The sequence below is a fragment of the Staurois parvus genome, unplaced genomic scaffold (assembly GCF_062004578.1).
Source record: "Staurois parvus isolate SC_StPar_1 unplaced genomic scaffold, SC_StPar_1.0 ptg000550l, whole genome shotgun sequence".
Taxonomy (NCBI): Eukaryota; Metazoa; Chordata; class Amphibia; order Anura; family Ranidae; genus Staurois; species Staurois parvus.
Genome location: NW_028318346.1, coordinates 243,637 through 263,979, shown reverse-complemented (window position 1 = coordinate 263,979; position 20,343 = coordinate 243,637). Strand labels below are relative to the sequence as shown.

The 20,343-nt window shown below is 41.8% G+C and overlaps 1 protein-coding gene across 1 annotated transcript in view; it reads right to left on the bottom strand.

Annotated features, from left to right (window-relative positions):
- ATM (ATM serine/threonine kinase) overlaps positions 1–12,303 on the bottom strand; it is a 194,638-nt gene extending 182,335 nt beyond the window's left edge. The window contains exons 1-5 of the mRNA XM_089691116.1: positions 12,141–12,303; positions 11,243–11,355; positions 10,228–10,373; positions 6,738–6,902; positions 4,149–4,314 (exon numbers count right to left, since the gene is read on the bottom strand). Coding sequence (XP_089547242.1) covers positions 4,149–4,314; positions 6,738–6,902; positions 10,228–10,373; positions 11,243–11,355; positions 12,141–12,212 — 662 coding nt within the window. The 5' untranslated portion in view covers positions 12,213–12,303. The remainder of the gene's footprint in view (positions 1–4,148; positions 4,315–6,737; positions 6,903–10,227; positions 10,374–11,242; positions 11,356–12,140) is intronic.
- Positions 12,304–20,343: the final 8,040 nt, after the last annotated feature.

Here is a 20,343-nt window from a genome sequence, read left to right as displayed (position 1 = left end):
TGACCAGGTTTGCACACACTGCAACAGGGATTTTGGCCCACTCCTCCACACATATCTCCTCTAGATCTGTCAGGTTTTGGGGCTGTCGCTGAGCAACACGGAGTTTCAGCTCCCTCCAAAGATGTTCTGTTGGATTTAGGTCTGGAGACTGGCTAGGTCACTCCAGAACCTTGATATGCTTCTTACGGAGCCACTCCTTGGTTATCCTGGCTGTGTGCTTCGGGTCGTTGTCATGTTGGAAAACCCAGCCACGACCCATCTTCAATGCTCTGACTGAGGGAAGGAGGTTGTTGCTTAAAATCTCACAATAAATGGTCCCATTCATTATCTCCTTAATACAGTGCAGTCGTCCTGTCCCCTTCGCAGAAAAGCACCCCCAAAGCATGATGTTACCACCCCCATGCTTCACAGTAGGGATGGTGTTCTTGGGATGCAACTCATCCTTTTTCCTCCAAACACGACAAGTGAAGTTTAGACCAAAAAGTTCTACTTTGGTCTTATCTGACCACATGACTTTCTCCCATGCGTCCTCTGGATCATCCAGATGGTCATTGGCAAACTTCAGACGGGCCTGGACATGTGATGACTTGAGCAGGGGAACCTTCCGTGCAATGCATGATTTGAAACCATGACGGCGTAGTGTTCTACCGACAGTGACCTTTGAAACTGTGGCCCCTGCTCTCTTCATGTTATTGACCAGCTCCTCCCTTGTAGTTCAGGGCTAATTCCTCACCTTTCTTATCATCAGTGATACCCCACGAGGTGAGATCTTGCATGGAGCCCCAGTCCGAGGGAGACTGACAGTCTTCTTTAGCCTCTTCCATTTTCTAACAATTGTTCCAACAGTTGATCTATTTTCACCAAGCTGCTTGGCAATTGCCCCGTAGCCCTTTCCAGCCTTGTGGAGGTCCACAATTTTGTCTCTGGTGTCTTTTGACAGCTCTCTGGTCTTGCCCATGGTAGTAGTTGGCATCTGACTGACTGTGGGGTGGACAGGTGTCTTTAAAGAGCTCAGACAGGTGCTACGAAGTTAGATTAATGAGTGGAGTAGAGGTGGACTTTTTAAAGGCACAGTAACAGGTCTTTGAGAGCCAGAATTCTTGCTGTTTCTTAGGTGTTCAAATACTTATGTTCAGCAGTGCAAGACAAATAAATTCTTTAAAAATCATACAATGTGATTTCCTGAATTTTTTTTTGAATTGTACCTCTTTTTTAACTGCATTTAAATGCACCTACAATGTGAATTTCAGACCCCTCCATGATTTCTAAGTGGGAGAACTTGCAAAATCGCAGAGTGTTCAAATACTTCTGTTCCTCACTGTATATATATATATATATATATATATATATATATATATATATATAGATATATATAGATAGAGAGATACACATAAACACACACACACTTATACATTAGGAAGGCAGTGGCAGTATTTTCAAAGTGAGGGTAAACCCTCTCAGACAAATGTTACCACAACAGGTATCCCTACTGTCTGGAGACAATTGTAAAGTTTTGGAGTCCTGATCACTTTCTATCTATGACAATGGTGTGGTGACCAGAACAAATAGTGAGGGTGAAGCTCCTTAGCAATGACAAAGATCAGCAATAAAACCGGACAGGGATTCTATCCCTCCTCTACTCTATCCAAATGTTTTGACTAAGGGATTTTTTGACTAAATGTTTAAGGGATATGTCTTAACACAGTTTGGTACAAGCCAGCTTTCCACCAAAATTCAAAGCTTCCTGGTCACCAATCCATACCTAATCGTCCACAAGAAGAAATCAATTTATATATGATAAAATTTCAGCTGTGGCGAACCCTTTTTTACCTTTAAAGCCAATTACATACAGTACTGACTGTATTTCTATTGATAGATTTGTTGGTGTCCCTTTTTTGACTAATGTTAGTGTGTGTTGATATATTGCAGTAGTACATGATTTTTTTGAATGACTAAACTTGGCTCAGAATCATTTTATGGAGTTCATTTTTCTGATCTTAAATTAGTTGTGATGTACGGTTTCTGCTCATCTAAATCTTCAGAAATTAAGGACTTTGAAAAATTGATTTTCTGGTGTTAACTACATAAAGTCCATCTTTTTGACCATGTTTCATTTTACACCCACCATTTAGGGTGTAGCATAAAACATGACCGGAGTCTGCAGCCCTCACCATCTACGGAATCATTAGCTACTGTTCCACCAACACCTGTCAAATTTGGAGCAGTCATGCATGGCTCCTCCCTCTTCCATTTGCCTCACAACATTAGGGCTTTTATTTCTTAATAGAGCACAAGTATGGCGAAGATGTGCATTCCATTATTACTTCCTCCAGCCCAAATAACTCAAGGTGGCCTGATGGTCAAGTCTGCAGGATCGCTGTACCTGTGATCCACTGATCGCAGCTGCAATGGTTTCCAGCCTCCAATGCAAAACATAATTAAGGCACATTTTTGCTTTTGCAATATGAGTGCATTAATTATTGTTTTGGAAAAGTTGGAATTAGCCTTTGACTTTAAGAGGATCATAAAAAAAACGTACTTCATTGTTGCTTAGCAGTACCTGTTTATTACCCCCCACAAACAGGATCACAATTATCACTGATATTAAACTGACGATACACCTCAGATGTTGGTCAGATGTGCATGTACACTGTGTGCACAATTATTAGACAAGTGAGTTTTTTGACCAAATCATAATTTTTATGCATATTGTCCAACTCCAAACTGTATAAACCTGAATGCTTATTGGATTCAAGCATATCAGGTGATATGTATTTGTGTAATGAGGGAGGGTGTGGCCCAAGGAGATCAACACCCTATATGAAGGTGTGCATAATTATTACGCAGCTTCTTTTCCTCAGGGAAAATGGGCCAAAAAAGAGATTTAACCGACTCTGAAAATTCAAAAATTTTAAGTCTTTCAGAGGGATGCAGCACTCTTGAAATTGCTAAGATATTGGGGTGTGATCACAGAATCAAATATTTGTTGCAAATAGTCAAAAGGGTCACAAGAGTGTTGGGAAAAAAAAGAGGCAAATTAACTGCCAAAGGTTTGAGAAGAACCGAAAATGAGACGCTATCAGGAACTCATTATCCTTCAGTGCTGTCATATTCCAGAACTGCAACCTACCTGGAGTGCTCAGAAGTACTAGGTGTTCAGGGCTCAGAGACATGGCCAAGGTAAGGAAGGCTGAAACCAGACCACCACAGAATGAGACACATAAGTTGAAACATCAAGACTGGGCCAAGAAATATCTGAAGACAGATTTTTCAAAGGTTTTATGGACTGATGAGATGAGAGCGACTCTTGACGGACCAGATGGATGGGCCTCTGGCTGGATCAGTAACGGGCACAGAACTCCACAGATACCAGCAAGGTGGAGGTGGGGTACTGGTATGGGCTGGTATTATTAACAAGAGTTGGAATATGAACAAAGCATAGATCTCAATAGTGTATACTTGTCTCAATTAAGAGTATTAGGTGTCATTTTTCTCTGCTGCTTCATTCCTTTGCTATCAGCATGAATCACTTCTGACAAGTTTTTCTGACACCAAGAAAAAAAATATGACAGGGGACAGGATCCCAGGAGATTGACAGCATCAACTCTGTCCCTGTGTGCTGCGTTGAGGGGGGGGGGGGGGGTTTGTCTCTTCCTTCCAATCAACTCTCAGACCACTACTCACTGAGCTCCAGAGTGTGTACCTTCAGCTCTCCACCCCTTTTTTTGAACTCTCAGATAAGCTGTATAAATTCTTGACTTTGAATGGATGTAGAGAAGAGAGGACTGCAGATAAGCAAGTACAACTTGCTGTGTGTAGGAAGATTTGCTTCATGACTGTGTTATCATCTGAGGCCAGTCACTTCACTTTTACAATCACTTTAGGTCCCCTGAGCATTTGTCTCTTTGGCTATGAGGGAGGGGCCAGGCAAGAAAGTAGGGAGGAGACAAATGGAAAAATACACCACTGGTGCCAACTTATCTCAGCAGCAACGGGGGTTACAGAAAGTGTTCATACTAGATCTATCAAGAATTCCCCATGAAGAACAGTTGGCTCGGGCATACGTAAATTTCCTAAATGACTGACAACGGCTGGATAAATTTTCATCTTATGTTTTTGGCGTGCTTTAAATAGAATATTATAGTTACCTGACTCTGGCCATCACCATGGAAAAGAAAGAAAAGAACTTAGAATGTAGGCCCTCAACCTGCAGACAGCATCCTCTGGTGAGGGTGTGGATAAGGCGAGCCACCAGCAATCTGTTTATCACACGGTTTGGTTTCAAATACAGGTTGCAGTAAATGTTTAATAACTCTGAAAAAAAGTTTTGAGAATAAAAGATCAAACAAGTCAAATAAATAAGGATAACATATTATAAGTATGCATCACAGGGAAGTTACAAAGAAAAGAAAAGTAGAATTTCAGGTTTACATTGACTTTAACCACTTGCCGTCCGGCCGCTGTATATAAACAGCCAGACGGTGGCAGTCCAGGGGCGGTTTGCCGTTCATAAACGGTGTCCACATTTTCAAGCTGTGTGCGCTCCCTGGGAGTGCACAGCACCGCAATCCGGTGCCTGCTGTGTCCTCTGGACACAGTGGAACACCAAGCGTCGTACGGACCTCTGTGCTAGGTCCCGATCATGTGATCACTGGGTGGTCAGTGATCACATGCAGAGTAGTAAGCAAGATGTCACTTCTGACATCATTGCTTACTACGTTTGAAATCTGTGAATGATCACAGAGGTCACATGGTACAAGGCTATTCACAACAGCCTTGCACCATGTGACAAGCTGTGACCAATCACAGCTCACACAGCATTTCTCAATGGCTGCAAGAATGCAGCCCTCTGGCTGAAGGAGAAGGAGAAATGATTGCATTTACACTCATAAAGGCTGTAAAAGCAATCAGTGTAAAAAAAAAAAATCTTCATCACCCCCCACAAGTAGTACAGTGTCACCATGATGACACTGTACTGCTAGGGTGACAGTATGTAAAAAAACAAACAAAAAAAAAACAAAAGTAAATTTTTTTTTTTAAATTTATAATTTTTCGTTATAAATTTGGGTTGTTTTTTTTTACTAAAAAGATAACTGAATACATTTTGGCCAAGATTTATGATGAAATATTATTTATTTGCAAAATTTTATAGGAAAAACACTTTTTTTCAAAATATTTGAACATTTTCATTTATATAGCAAAAAAAAAAAATCCCAGTGGTGAATAAAATACCACCAAAATAAAGCTTTATGTCTCAAAAAAATGCTAAAAAATTCATATGGGTACAGTGTTGCATGACCGCCCAATTGTCATTCAAAGTGTGATAGCGCTAGTGTGATAGTGGTTAAATAGCTGGACTATTACTAACTGATGCGGCTGCTGGGTGTGCTCTAACACTGTAGTAGCATCAATTACTTGCATTATGCGGAGCTTTGTTCCGCAGCAGTATGGGAAACTTCCCGTCTCCTGCCAAAACTAGAGTCAGCCTTAAGTGCCCGTTCAAATATATGTGGAATCTACATGACGTGAAATAACATTGATTTCTAGGGTGCCTGTTCACATATGTCTGGTGCGCTGGAGGTGCAGATTCAGAGCGGTTTTAAAAAAAGTCATGTCCAATTTCTGAGCAGTGCGGTCCAGTTCATGTGAGGATTATAGGCTATTGACTTCAAAGTGAACTGCTTCTAAACCGCATATGTTTGAACAAGATAAAATCCTGAGCTAATCCTGTCTTGAACTAGACGTGAACCTGTGAACTACTGTATCAATTAGCTGTAAAACCTGAGCTTCAATCTGCACCATAGATGTGTGAATCAGCCCTAAAGCCTTTCCACTATTCACCAGAAGCCTTGTATTTGTATCAGTGAATGTAAGGTTTCCTTTGGTTGACCAAGGTGGGGAGGCGGGAGAATGATGACACAATTTCCACCTTGATCAATCGGAGTAAGCCTACTATTCCTTGATAAAAAAGAGCTTCTTCTGAATGGCGGAAAAAGGTCAAAGTAAACCAGGAATTCCACTTTAACTCTAGAGATTGGATTTCTTACTTAGTACCTATTGTAATGGACAGTAGAGGGACAAAACAGCATCATATTAAAGTGTTACTAAACCCAGGACCCTGCATTCACTATATCTGTACTCCCACAGTACACAGAACATGGAAATGCAATTATTTTAGTAAATATAAACTGCTAAATACCTTTTCTCATCAGCAGTTACAGCAGTCTTGTGACTTTTACCAGTGTCCAGCAGAGCACTGGTTAACACTTGTAGGAGGCATTTTCCTTCTGCTTTAGCAGGATGCAGAACCCCTGACCTGTCTGGACAGTGCTGATTGGCCCTGTGGTGATCACATGCACTCTCCCACGGAAAAAAAAAAACCCTCTTTAGCAATACACACCAAACTGAGCATGTGCAGAGTGCCTCCACATGATATGTCTTATCAAGAAATAAGAGGGGGGCACTGAAAGAAGGGGAGGATCAAAGAAGACAGGTTCAAACAGCATTTTACAAAATGCAGAGGATTAACCCCTTAGGTTCCACAGTGAGTATAACAAGCATGCTTTAATGCATATACAGGCTGATTTTACTGTTGTGGGTTTAGTAACACTGTAAGTGAACTATCTGTCATGAACAAAACATCTAATATATTCCAGCAAGGCTAAAGCTGTGAATGGTAGACTTCTGAGTTGTTATACAGGCATATGCACTTTTCAGTAAATATGACCACAACTTACCTTCCCATTGCTTTGCAGTAATCTCACACCAGTACTTGCGAACAGTTAGGATATCTTTTAGGAGGATACTGCTGTAGTCAGCACCATAAGCAGCACATGTTGTGGGGTCTTTTATTGTGTCACTCACATGAAGTAGCAGTTCTGTACATTTTAACCGTGGGGCTCCTGCAGAAACCAGAGCACAAAGAGGGATCAATAGCAGAGTGCGTCTTCCACAATTTCTGTTATCTTCAGCAATTGTAATCCCTCCTTTGCAGCCAAATTGGGATAACACCTACTTAAAAAAGTTAACTTGTTCAAATAGTAGAACGTCAAAGAAAAACATTTTAATTTGCAGCTTACGTTTCTAAGATGCTCTTTTTTGCAAACTATAATCCTACTGGGTCCACTTTGTTTATGAGAGGGCTGGGAGCTGCGTTTGCTCAGTATCAGGTCTTAAAGCATATTTCAACTCAAGGGAAAAAAACATGTTTATACTTCCTAGTCCCTATATGCAGTAGATGCATTATTATACTTTATTATTTCAAGCTTTTTCTTCCTTTCCACCTGTTAATCTTGCCAGGTACACACTCCATTCTAGAGTGACAATGCTAAAATGCTGTCACTCTGATGCTAGATAAACACGATAAGCATTTTTTCATTCAACCCAGCAGGCTGAATGAAAAAAACTGAGAAGTCACCATACTAACTATGCGATGTTAGTGCGGTGATCTCCCCCGCTGAGCTATTGTGTTCTGACAGGGGGACTGCTCCCCTTGCCATAGCACACTCATCAACAATGACAGCCACCGGCTGCCAGTGCTGTTCAAATGTTGATTTTCCAGCATGCCGTTAGACAGGATTCCGTTTGACAGGCTGCTGTACACACTGGCGGAATGTCGACTGGTTTCTGTCGAACCAACTGATATCAGCCGATATTCGGCCCATGTGTACCAGCCTTACAGCGGTAGTAAAATTAGTTTTAAATAAATAAGTAAATTGATTTCCCCCTTCAAGGCAATGTTATAATGTTCTAGAATGCATCTCATACTAACATTATGAGAGACCAAACTTAAAATGAAAGCCCTTCAGAGGCACACTGTCACCGCTGACAGGGCTTCCATCTATACCCGGTCTTCCTTACGTGTATGCGGGCTCCGGTCATCTGATTGGCCGTGCCAGGATGAGGTCACTCCCCTGCATGCGCACAGGAGTCACAGTTTACAGCACGGAGCTCTGAAGGAAAGACAAGGGTATGCCGTTTCTTCAGAGAACATGCGCTGGTGGCGTCACCGGCTGCTGCTCACTGGAAACAATGTAACTGATAAGAGTGCAGCATAGGCAAAGTGCATAAGAAGTACATCAGCAGGCAAGATTTCTGGCAGGATCAACCGGTATTTTTTGCACTTAAATATAAGGAAACACTTATATTGGTATATTTAAACAGAAAAAAGGATGTAAAAAAAGTGGGCTGTGTTACAGTATCTTGTGATTTTGAATTTAATTTCTCCATAGCTTTACAGTTAACTGATCAGCTTCATTTTGTTACTGCACTAGCATTTCTGTATAACTTGATATCACTGTGCTATATCTTTTTGATTGACTTTACATCTGTTTTAGCTGCTTCTGCGCCACCCTATAGCAGAAATACTGCTACAGGGCAGCACGGGTGCGCAAAATCACGTGTTCGCGGCCTCGGCTGTCGATCACCGGTTGCCGGCCTATGGTTCCCTACTGGCACCCGGTGATCTCCAAGGATTTCTGACGGGGAGAGACCTGCATGCAAACAATGCAGATCTCTCCCCTGTTAACTCCTGCACACTGCTTTGTATGGCTCTGCATAACATAGCCATACAAAGCAGTGTGCTTACAGTGTAAGGAACACACAGCCCCATAGTAAAATAGCACACAGCACACAGTTAACCCTTTGATTTCCCCACGTTAACCCCTTCCTGCCCAGTGCCATTAGTACAGCGTCAGTGCTTTTTATTAGCACTGACCACTGTATTGGTATCACTGGGGATGTCAGTGACACTGAGTCAGTTTGATTGCCGCAGTCCTGCTATAAGTCACTGATCGCTGCCATTACTAGAAAAAAAAATAAAAATCCAGTATATATACACCACCATTGTAAACGTTATAACTTTCACGTAAATCAATTCATTTACACATACTGGGATTTTCTTTTTAGCAAAGACATGTAGCAGAATACATTTTGGTGCAAAGTTTGATGAAATTCAATTTTTTTTTTTTTTTTACTGGAAATGTTTAATAGTAAAAAGTTAAGTATATAGGGTTTTTTTGTTTTTTTTTTTCAAAATCGGTCTTTTTTGTTTATAGCGCACAAAAATAAAAAACACACAGGCAATCAAATACCACTGAAAGAAAGCTCTATTTGTGGGGAAGGACACAAATTTAATTTGGGTGCAGCGTTGCATGACCTCACAATTGCCAGTTAAAGTAACGCAGCGCCATAACGCAAAAAATGGCCTGGTCAGGAAAAGGGGTAAATCCTCTGGAGGGCAAGTGCCCAAAGGATAAGTTCACCTTTGGGAACATTTCCTTTTTTTTTTTTTTTTTTTTTTTTTAAGGTGGAACACAGGGGCGGACTGACAACTCATGGGGCCCCCGGGCAAAAAAGCCTATGAAAAAGGTATCAGGGGCATCTCATGGGGCCCCCTACTGACCCCGGGCCCTCGGGCAGTGCCCGAGTTTCCAAATGATCAGTCCGCCACTAGTGAAACATGTAACATGTTCCCAATGCTGCAGCCGCCGCCCGCTGTCCCTCCCCCACCCCTTTCCCCCCTTGACATTAGTACGGAAAGCTCCCCGTACTGTCAGATTTGAAAACAGCAAGCAGTGTGGGGCCGTCATTCATTCACAGACTTCCATATATAAATGAACTTTAAGTCCTAGAGTGTAAGCTCGAAAGAGTAGGGCCCTCTTACCCCTCGTACGTTGTTTGTTATTGTTGTACTGTGCCATGTATTGTCCCCCCCCCCCTATTGTACAGCACTGAGCAAACCCTTTGGCGCTATATAAACTCGATGTAATAATAATAATAATAAGTCCCGACAGTCTTAGCGGCTGTTGGCTTGTAGTTTTGAATGAACTACAAAGGCACTATAGTTCACTGAGTCTTCCTGTTAGTATATCTGCTTGCTCATACATCCCGTATGGACAAGCATTTGGACACTACATTCGTAGTTCATGGAGTCTTCTTGTTAGTACTGTATATCTGCTTGCTCATATATCCCATACGGACAAGCAGATATACTGACAGATCTGCAGGAGACCTGAATGGCATCAGTGATCTGCTGATAGCTGGTACAATGCTTTACAGGCTCCTGCAAAAAAAATAAATAAATGCACATTTCTTTACCTGGAAAAAAAAATGTGCATTTATTATTTTTGTGCAAAAGGTGAACTTACTCTTTAATATCTCTGCATGTACCAATGGAACAAAGGCATAAATACCAATATATCCAACAATTTTTCCATTTGCACTCACTTTTATTTGCACAGCGGATGAAATATTTAACAAGGCTGCTGATTTCCTGCATTTTCTTCTGTCGAGCGGCATGTGTAGATTGGGAGACATTTGCTTTAGCTGACTTAAGGCTTTCAATCTCTTTGTAGATGTACTTTTGTAGAAACCTGGAGGTCACAAGCATTGCATACAGTTACATCAAAGGCTGTGTTTAAAGGAATTGAAAAACCCATAAACACCAGCACAAATTAAACACACTTTATCTTTAGTATTATAAAGGCTGAGACCTTGGTGGTTTCTAATAATCTGACACACTGGGGATGTTGTAACACAGGAATGGAGAGGGGGCAACCAGTCAAATTACTGATATAGAAGTAACACAAGAAAAATTATTTGTGGCTGTAAAATTCACATGCCGCTGCCTCTGATTGCCAGTCTGACAAGAACTGTAGTAAGATTTGGTCACTATTGTGCTGTTCACTTTTGTCCTTGCTGAAGAGAAAACTGTACCAGGACACATGAAGTTCAAGAATTGCCCTGCTTTCACTGCATTCATTTGGGGTTCTCCGCTTCTTCCACCACTCCTGCTACTTTCTGAATATTACCCCACCAGTCTTCAGGTCCCCAGTCACCAAGGCAGCTATGATGTGTAGAAGCCCTGCTTTTACCATGGTTGCTGCCTCCACATACAGGGAATGGAAAAAGACATGGTAAGTTGTTTACAGCTTTGACAATAGAAGTCCATTTTAAAGCTGACCTTCACCCGCCTCCCTCAAGAAACCCTGCAATCCCCCCGCCCCAGGTCATTAACAGCTCCCTGAAGCTATTATTTAGAGCTCAAGCTAATGAGTTAGGAGAATGGCTCACCCAATAGATGGTTCCAGTAAGACTCAAAGCAGGCAGTTACTAGATAACCCATGGTGCTCTGAAAATCCTTTTTCATTGTGATTTTACCTCAGCAGTTGTTCAAGAAGGATGCTGCAATACAAGGGTGATCTGTTCACCTATAAACAAAATAAACAACAAGACCACTCACCTAAATACAGTATCCCAATTAAGCTGTTTGTTGTGCCGATTATCAGAGTTACCATCTAACTGCTGTATTGTCTCCTTATCCCGAAGCAAACGTTTGAACTTATCAATTTCTTTCTGGAATGAAAAAAGAGAGGTCTAACATGATTACACAAAACTTTCCAGTTAAGTTAAAAATCCCCAAAAAAACAAGAAAACAAAAAAAAAACAGAGAAACTGTTAAGTGTATTACAGTCATACAAGTTCTCTAATAGTTAATATGTTACAGAACCAAACTACTAACACATCCAATACTGTCTCTGTGAATAACAAATTATGAGCCAAAGTCATCTTGCTGCAACAGCACGTAAGATATTCTAAACTGGTCCCTAAAAGCAATATAGTTGGACAATACTGCTTGAGAGGCTATTTTTTACATTTCTTTATACTGACTTTTCAATATAAAAAGTTAAGAAAAAGTAAAAAACAGTACAAAACACCAGCACAAACTGTGCCCAAAGAAGTTACAGTGATCCACTTTGTAATCGCTTGAGAGGCCACTTTAACGTGGTTTCAGGCATTTTTTTCTTTAGCTCTGAATAGAATGCTTAAGGGTTTGAACCTCTGCCAGGTTTGGTTTACTGTTTCCGTCAGCAGATATCCCCTTACTTCCAAGTCCCAATGAACACAGTCATGGGGATAGGAAATGCAGGGAAATCCAGAAACAACAACATAGACCTAAAAAAAAACAAAAAAAAAAAAACCTGAAACTGCCCTGTGCTATCACAGCTTGATGAGTCAGGCTCCACATCCAATTGTTTCTGCTACAGAAGTGATACAAGGTAACAATAAGAGAAAATGTTTCAAGCACATGTGGCTGGAAGAAATTATATTGCTATTCATAGAATGTGATAAATACATACTCGTCTTTCTGTTGCCTTGTCTGTCTCCAATTGTCGGCAGCAGAGCAAGAGCTCGTGTAGAGCAAGACTCATTGTGCCGTGACCAGGGGATTTCTGGAAGCAGACTGCGGGATTCACACCCCTGAGATACCAAATGACCACAATATTTTCTCATCAGCCATTCATACCTAAGGAAGAAGATATGTAAAACAAACACATAAAATAAACAGAAAAGACATAATGTTCAATAACAAATACTTGTAAGTATTATAATAATGCTTTAACAATCGTTAAGAAGACAGGCTTTACTGCCCCTCTGAAAAGTGATCCACATGTGTTTAGGAGGTAATACTGCTGCCTCCTGAATGTGTGTATTTTTTTATTAATCCCAAGACAGATTTTACATTGAAACACCACACTGCAACCATGTGCCTAGTGTTCAGCATGCAGTTCCAACGTAGTCCCATTTATTTTAAAGGGCAAATATGGCAAGCAGTACCGCTTTCATTGACATGTGAACAGACCTACGTGAATACCATTAAACATTGTAGATTGGCCATCGGGTGCCGAGAAAAACATTGACCAAACAACATTCCTATAAAAACATGGAAGATGCCAAGTGATGTCACTGGCTGGTAGTAGAGTGCCTTGTTCTACCCCTCGAAAAAACAAGTCAAATGGGTAATAGGACAATAATGACTTTCCCCACCTGCCCCCCTCATCCTCCTGGAAATCTGTGTTCACTACCAGAGCAGACAATCACCATGTCTGAACGCAGTCATAAGGTGGTGGGGAGGGGAATTTCTCCAGTAGCCCTGTGCAAGTTTTCTCTTTTCCCCTTACAAATGATCCTGGAGTACACTGCGGATAAACGTACCAATTCATTATAAAACACATACTTTTTTTGGTGTTGCAATCTGTAAAAATGGTTTCTCTGATAAGGTTTTAAGAAAACAAGACATATTTACAGGGGGGACAGGGGCACTTTAAACTTTTTTTTAATTTATTTTTTTTTTACACTGTCCCCTTAAAAAAAAAATGTAACCACTTTTATTCGTATTACAAGGAATGCATACATCCCTTGTGATAGAAATAATAAGTTACAGGTCCTCTTTACGGAGAGATATGGTGTCAATAAGACTCCACATCTCTCCTCTACAATGTAGAGCATTAGATCAAAAAAAATATTGATGTAGTGCTTTAACCACTTGCCCTCCTGAGGATTTACCCCCCCCCCCCCTTTCTGACCAGGCCATTTTTTGCGTTACGGCTCTGTGTTACTTTAACTGACAATTGCACAGTCATGCAACACTGCACCTAAATTAAATGTACGTCCTTTTTTTTCCACGAATAGAGCTTTCTTTTGGTGGTACTTGGTCGCCTGTGTGTTTTTCATTTTTTGCATTATAAAAAAAAACACAAACTTTTTTTGACTTTTTGTTATTAAACATGTCCAGTAAAAAAATGTTTTAAAAATCGAATTTGCTCATAAATTTACACCAAAATGTTCTGCTACATGTCTTTGCCAAAAAAAATCCCAATACCTGAAAATTAATTGGTTTACGGGAAAGTTATAGCGTTTACAAATGGCAATATATATACTGGAGTTTTGTTTTTATTTTTACTAGCAATGGCGGCGATCAGCAACTTAAAGCAGGACTGCGGTGGGCATTCTGACATCCCCAGTGACACCAATACAGTGATCAGTGCAAATAAAAAGCACTGACATGGTACTAAGGGCACTGGGCAGGAAGGGGTTAACATGAGGAGCGATCAAAGGGTTAACTGTGTGCGGTTTCCCTGTAAGCTCTGTGTGTGCTTCACTGTAATCACACTGCTTTGGATGGCTGTGCTGTGCACAGCCAGCCAAAGCAGTGTGCATGAGCTGAGAGGGAGAACTGTATTGTTTACATACAGTTCTCTTCCCCGTCAGAGATGTTTGGCAATCACCGGATGCCGGCGAGTAATCACCAACCAGGACCCGGTATATGACAGACGCAGCTGCGAATGGCGGCGTCAGTAGGGAGGGCGTGCCCCCTACCTGGAAATGCGAAATTACATATATGTACACGGGATTTTGTGCACCCGTGCCGCCCTGTAGCAGTATTACTGCTATAGGGTGGTCGGGAAGCGGTTAAAAAAAGGCCTTGATTGCAAGGCACCAGAACCGGAAATTACATCACTCCAGTACTCGAAGGGCATAGAAATGGGGCAGAGATCCAAGGGCATATTTCCTTCACTTATCTCTATGCCCAACACCGGGATTGTTCGGTGGTTTTTCAGGTGAGGCTGAGAACTACCGAGTGGCGTCGAGTTGAGGCAGGCGGGGGCGAGGGGCGGCATTGGCGAGGGGCGGAGTTATTTTCGGCACCTGTATCGGTGCTTATTTTCATATCGGTCAACGGCCAATAGGGGTGTTTTCGGCCACCGAAATGTTGGTGCACCCCTAGTACCAACAGTTTGTTTGTTAAATGGGAGAGAAACACTTTAACCTTTCAATATATTGCCCGTTTGGAAGAAGTTTTTCAAAATTTTCCTTCGACTTTTTAGCTCAAAATTTGTACCCATTAACTGGATGAAAAACTGCCAAAATGACAGATTTGTGAACAATATTTCATCTAGTGTATGGGCACCTTTCAAGATACATGGACACAGATATATTGAGGAATAAAAAAATAATATCTAGCATAAAATCCCGGCATTTTTTCCCCACTCTCGGGGAGACACAGGTTGGTGTGTTTAGCGGGACATAAAAGTGAATTGGTGTTTGCAGTCGTATTCAGGTAAATGAGAATGCTTTAGTGTACCGGCATAAACACACATAATCACGTGCTCTCTGGACTGCTTTCCTTTGCAACTACCAGAGTCACCCACCAGTCTTAACAACCTAAGACCCATCTCATTGATCCCATTTATTTCTAAACTCCTAGAAAGCTTAGTCTACAAATGCCTGAGCTACCACCTGATAACTTTCTTGACCCCTTTTCAGTCCGGATTTCGCCCAAAACACTCCACAGAAATTGCTCTCCTAAAACTCACTATTGACTTACTAAATGCTAAAAATACTATACTTTGTACTCTGTACTCTTACACTTATACCCCTCTGCTGCCTTAAATACAGTGGACCACACTCTATTTCACAAAAAAAAAAGTAATTACCTTGGTCTGTGACTGTGCTTCCTTACCTTACTCATTGCACTTTCAGTGTCACTTACAACTCTACCTACTCTTCCTCTTTCCGTCGATGTCCCCCAAGGATCTGTCCTAATACCTCTTCTATTCTTTTCTACACCTCCTGTCTTGGTCAGCATCCTATTCCATTTCTATGCTGACAATACCCAAATCTATCTTTCAACTCCTTAGCGCAACATCAGTCTCCTTGGGCATCAATAATTTACTAAGACATGTCAGTAGTATGGCTTCACCACTCACAACACTTCCTTCAACGTCAATTTTTCAAAAACAGAGCTTATAAAATTTCCTCCCCCAACATCTCCATTGAGATCAGTGGAATAAATTAGCAGCCCCTCAATGCATGCCAGGGTGCCGAATGCAATTCTGGATTCTGAACTCTCTTTTTAACCCCACACCCAATCACGGTCAAAATCTTGCCACCTCTGTAACATCTACAAAATTTGCCCCTCCTTAACCAATGCTACTAATGCACTCCCTAGTTATCTCTCACCTCCACTATTGAAACTCCATCCTTGTTGGCTTAACTTCACATAGGCTATCCCCCCTTCATTCCATCATGAATGCTGCTGCCAGACCCATCCACCTTACCAACCATTGGGTGTCCTCTGCCCCTCCTCTCTGAGAATCCCTTCAATGGCTTCTGCACACCCAAAGAAAAACATTTAAAACACTAAGACTCCACAAAGCCATTCACAACTCGACCCCCAGCTACACTACCAACCTTGTTTCAAAATATCAACCGAACAGTTCTCTTCGCTCCTCCCAAGGTGTCCTGCTCCCTTGTCACCTCCCAAGACTTCTCCAGAATGTCTACCATCCTCTGGATTGCTTTTAGGTGATTCCTGAAAAAAATCTCTCTTCAAAGAACTCTATCCTGCCTCTAACTAATAAACTGAATTTTGTATTTCTCCTTCAGCTCATCCCCCACAGTTGTTAGCTTTGGCATCACTTGACCTTTCCTTTTAGCCTGTAAGCTCCTATGAGCAGGGCTCTCTAATCTCTTTTGGATTGTATTTCATTATAACTGTACGGTTTCCCACTGTTAGTCCTGTGTAATACCAATAATAGCAACAAAATCAACAAGGACCTTTATGTCCCAATCACCAAGTATATTTTTCAATGCAAACTACAGATTTAAAGTGTTACTAAACCCAGGACTCTGCATTCACTATATCTGGTCCCACACAGTACACCGAACATGGAAATGCAATTATTTTAGTAAATATAAACTGCTAAATACCTTTTATCATCAGCAGTTAGAGCAGTCTTGTGACTTCTATCAGTGTCCAGCATGACTGGTCAAAGCGATAGTAAACCGCCATAGAAAAAAAAAAATCCCCTGCAAAATAATCTCATAATATGATAGTATGCAATGCATACTAGCACATTATTTATTTATTTCAGGTACTTATATAGCACCGTCAATTTACGCAGTGCTTTACATATATATTGTACATTCACATCAGTCCCTAACCCTCAAGGGGCGTACAATCTAAGGTCCCTAACTCCCATTCATACATACACATACTAGGACCAATTTAGACAGGAGCCAATTAACCTACCAGCATGTCTTTGGAGTGTGGCAGGAAACCGGAGTACCCGGAGGAAACCCACGCAGGCACAGGGTGAACATGCAACCTCCAGGCAGGTGGTGCTGTGGCTGGGATTCGAACCAACGACCCTAGTACTGCCAGGCGGAAGTGCTAACCATTTAGCCACTGTGCCAAGACTTACCTTAGAATGAAGCCCTCTAGTGGCGCGCTGTCACCGGTGATGATCTTCCATCTTCGCCCGATCTTCCATCCAGGTTTGCGAGCTCTGGCCGCTTGATTGGTCGAGCCGTGATGTCACTCACACACACACGCAGGAGTCTCGGAAGCAGCACAGAGCTCTGAAGGAATGGCACAGGTATGCCGTTACTTCAGAGCACATGCGACAGTAACATCATCGGCTGCAGGGACATTGAATATCTCCTAAACGGTGCACATTTAGGAATATTACTACTATCTACAGGTAAGCTTTATGTTCAGCTTACCTGCAGGTGCAAGTGTCCAGAGCTTACTTCCACTTTAAAGCTTTTAGGAGGAGTTTTCATTCTCTCTGACCTAGAAGACTGCATAACCCCTGAACGTCTGGACAGTGCTGACTGGCCCTGTGCCGATTACATGCACTCTCCCAAGAAAAAAAAAAAAACCCTCTAGCAATACACACCAAATTGAGCATGTGCAGCTTGCCCCCAAGACTCTGTTCTATCAGCAGATGGATTGGGGACAGTATAAGAAGGGGGGGATCAAAGAAGACAGGATCAAAAAGCCTTTTTACACAATGTGGAGGATTACCCCCTTTGGTTCCACAGTGAGTATAACAAGCATGCTTTACTGCTGATACAGACTGATTTTACTGTTGTTGGTTAAGTAACACTTAAAGAAAACTGAAAAATTACCTCTGAAATTACATGAGCATGCTAAAGAGATCTTGTCAGCAGCTAGGTAAAAGCAGGTTAAAGGCCAGAAAAAACAAACTATTTAAATGCTTACTTAAAGCATGTGACAACTCTGATTCTGCGGACATCACATCTAAGATGACTGTAATCATTAACAGACTCGGGGCATTCGATGTTTAACTACCTGCCAACCGCAGATAGCCAAATGATGGCTACACTGCGGCTGGCCAGTTCTGGGAGGACGTCATATGACGTCCTCCCACAACGCACTCTCCTGCGCGCCCCTGGGGGCACGCACCTGGCGATCTCCGTGTTCGCTGTGTCCTACAGACACAGCTGATCACGTGATGTGGTAAAAGGCCAATCACAGCAGCCTTTTACCACGTGATCAGCCGTGTCCAATGACACGCTGATCACCAGGAAATGCAATTGTCGGTTCTCGGCTGCACTTTCCTCACGCTGTCAGAACTTGAGGAAAGTACTGCCGAGAACCGGCAGTTGTCAGAGCAGGGATCGGCACCGATCATCAGGGCACTGATGATCAGTGCCCTGATGATCAGTGCCACCCACCAGTTCCGCTCACCTGTGCCCTCCAGTGCCACCCACCTGTGCCCTCCAGTGCCACCCACCTGTGCCCTCCAGTGCAGCCCAGCAGTGCTGCCAGTCAGTGCCAGACAGTGCCCAGCAGTTGCACCAGTCAATGCCTAGCAGGTGCCGCCAGTCAATGCCCAGCAGTGATGCCAGTCAGTGCCACCTATCAGTGCCACCTATCAGTGCCCATCAGTGCTGCCTATCAGTGCCGCCTATTAGTGCTGCCTCATCAATGCACATCAGTGAAAGAGAAAAATTACCTGTTTGAAAAATTTTATAATAGAAACTTTTTTTTTTTCAAATTGTTTGCATTTTTTTGTTTCTAGCACAAACAGTAAAGTGCCCAGTGGCGATTAAATGCCACCAAAGAAAGCTCTATTTGTGAGAAAAAAATGATAAAAATTTCATATGGGTACAATCTTGCATGACCGTGCAGTTGTCATTCAAAGTGAGACAGTGCTGAAAGCTGAAAATTGGCCTGGTAAAGAAGGGGGTATAAGTGCCCGGTAGGCAAGTGGTTAAAGAAGGGAGGCTTTTCCAGGTAAACATGTATAAAATATGTTATAGGAGAAGGATGGCCAAAGCTTTTAGGCCATACTTCTCTTGTGGATCACAGGAGTGCATTTATTTTCAGGGATTGGAAGGCTCCATGCACATTAGTGTTTTGTATCAGCGTGTTTTAGTAGCATTTATGAGCGCTGGTGTTTTACTAGTGTTTTGTACAGTCCATGTCAGGGGGAAAAAAAAGCTACAAAAAAGTTGTTAGTAGCAATTTAGGAGTGTTCAGCGGTTTTTTTTGTGCTGTAAAAACACTCCCAAAAACTCAACAAAAAGAAAAAAAAATGTTCTACTCTTAAACACTGAAGCTTGAAAAATGCTACTAAAATAGTGTGCATGGAAACATAGGATAACACTATTTAACTTCTATGAACAGAAGAAAAAAAATGCTCTAAACCGCTTCTAGGAGCTTAAAAAAATGCTAGTGTGCATGGAGCCTAAAGGATCTAATTGTTTTATTTTTTTTAAATAAACTATGCATTTTGCTTTTGATCATCATGCATAGAATGCATGATGATAAAAAGCTTTCAGGCTTTAGAATCACTTTAACTTTTGCTATTCTGTGTCCCAGAACAATCTATCATATTGTTGGGATCCATCCAGCTGCCTGGTTGACAGCTGGCTTTGGCTCTCAGTTGCATGCTGACAGCCAAAGCCAGCATTGAGCTGGAGGGGCAGGGCGGTGAGCAATGACTGACAGTAATGGCTCTCCACTCCGAGAAGGACAGAGTGATCACTCAGAGCTGATGTGGGACCCCTGTAGCATCACACTTATACAGCAGCATTGAGAGGAGTATGTTATTTTCCCCTTGTCCATTCTTTTCTATTAAATGCACATATCATTTTAACAGGATGATTGAAATGAACGTTCTGGCAACAAGGTCTCCAAGTTGAGATTTTAGCGTTTGGGTTCATACTGTATACAGTGCCAAGAAAAAGTATTCATACCCCTTGAATTTGTCCACATTTTGCCATGTTACAACCAAAAGCCTAAATGTATTTTATGTGATAGACCGACACAAAGTGGCAGATAATTGTGAAGTAGAAGGAAAATGAGAAATGGTTTTCAAAATTTTTTACAAATAAATATGTGAAAAGTGTGGTGTGCATTTGTATTGAGCCCTCCTGAGTCAATACTTTGTAGAACCACCTTTCATTGCAATTACAGCTGCAAGTCTTTTTGGGGATGTCTCTACCAGCTTTGCACATCTAAAGAGAGAAATTTTTGCCCATTTTTCTTCACAAAATAGCTCAAGCTCTGTCAGATTGGATGGAGAGCGTCTGTGAACAGCAATTTTCAAGTCTTGCCACAGATTCTCAATTGGATTTAGCTCTAGACTTTGACTGGGCCATTCTAACACATGAATATGCTTTGATCTAAACCATTCCATTGTAGCTCTGGCTGTATGTTTAGGGTCATTGTCCTGCTGGAAGGTG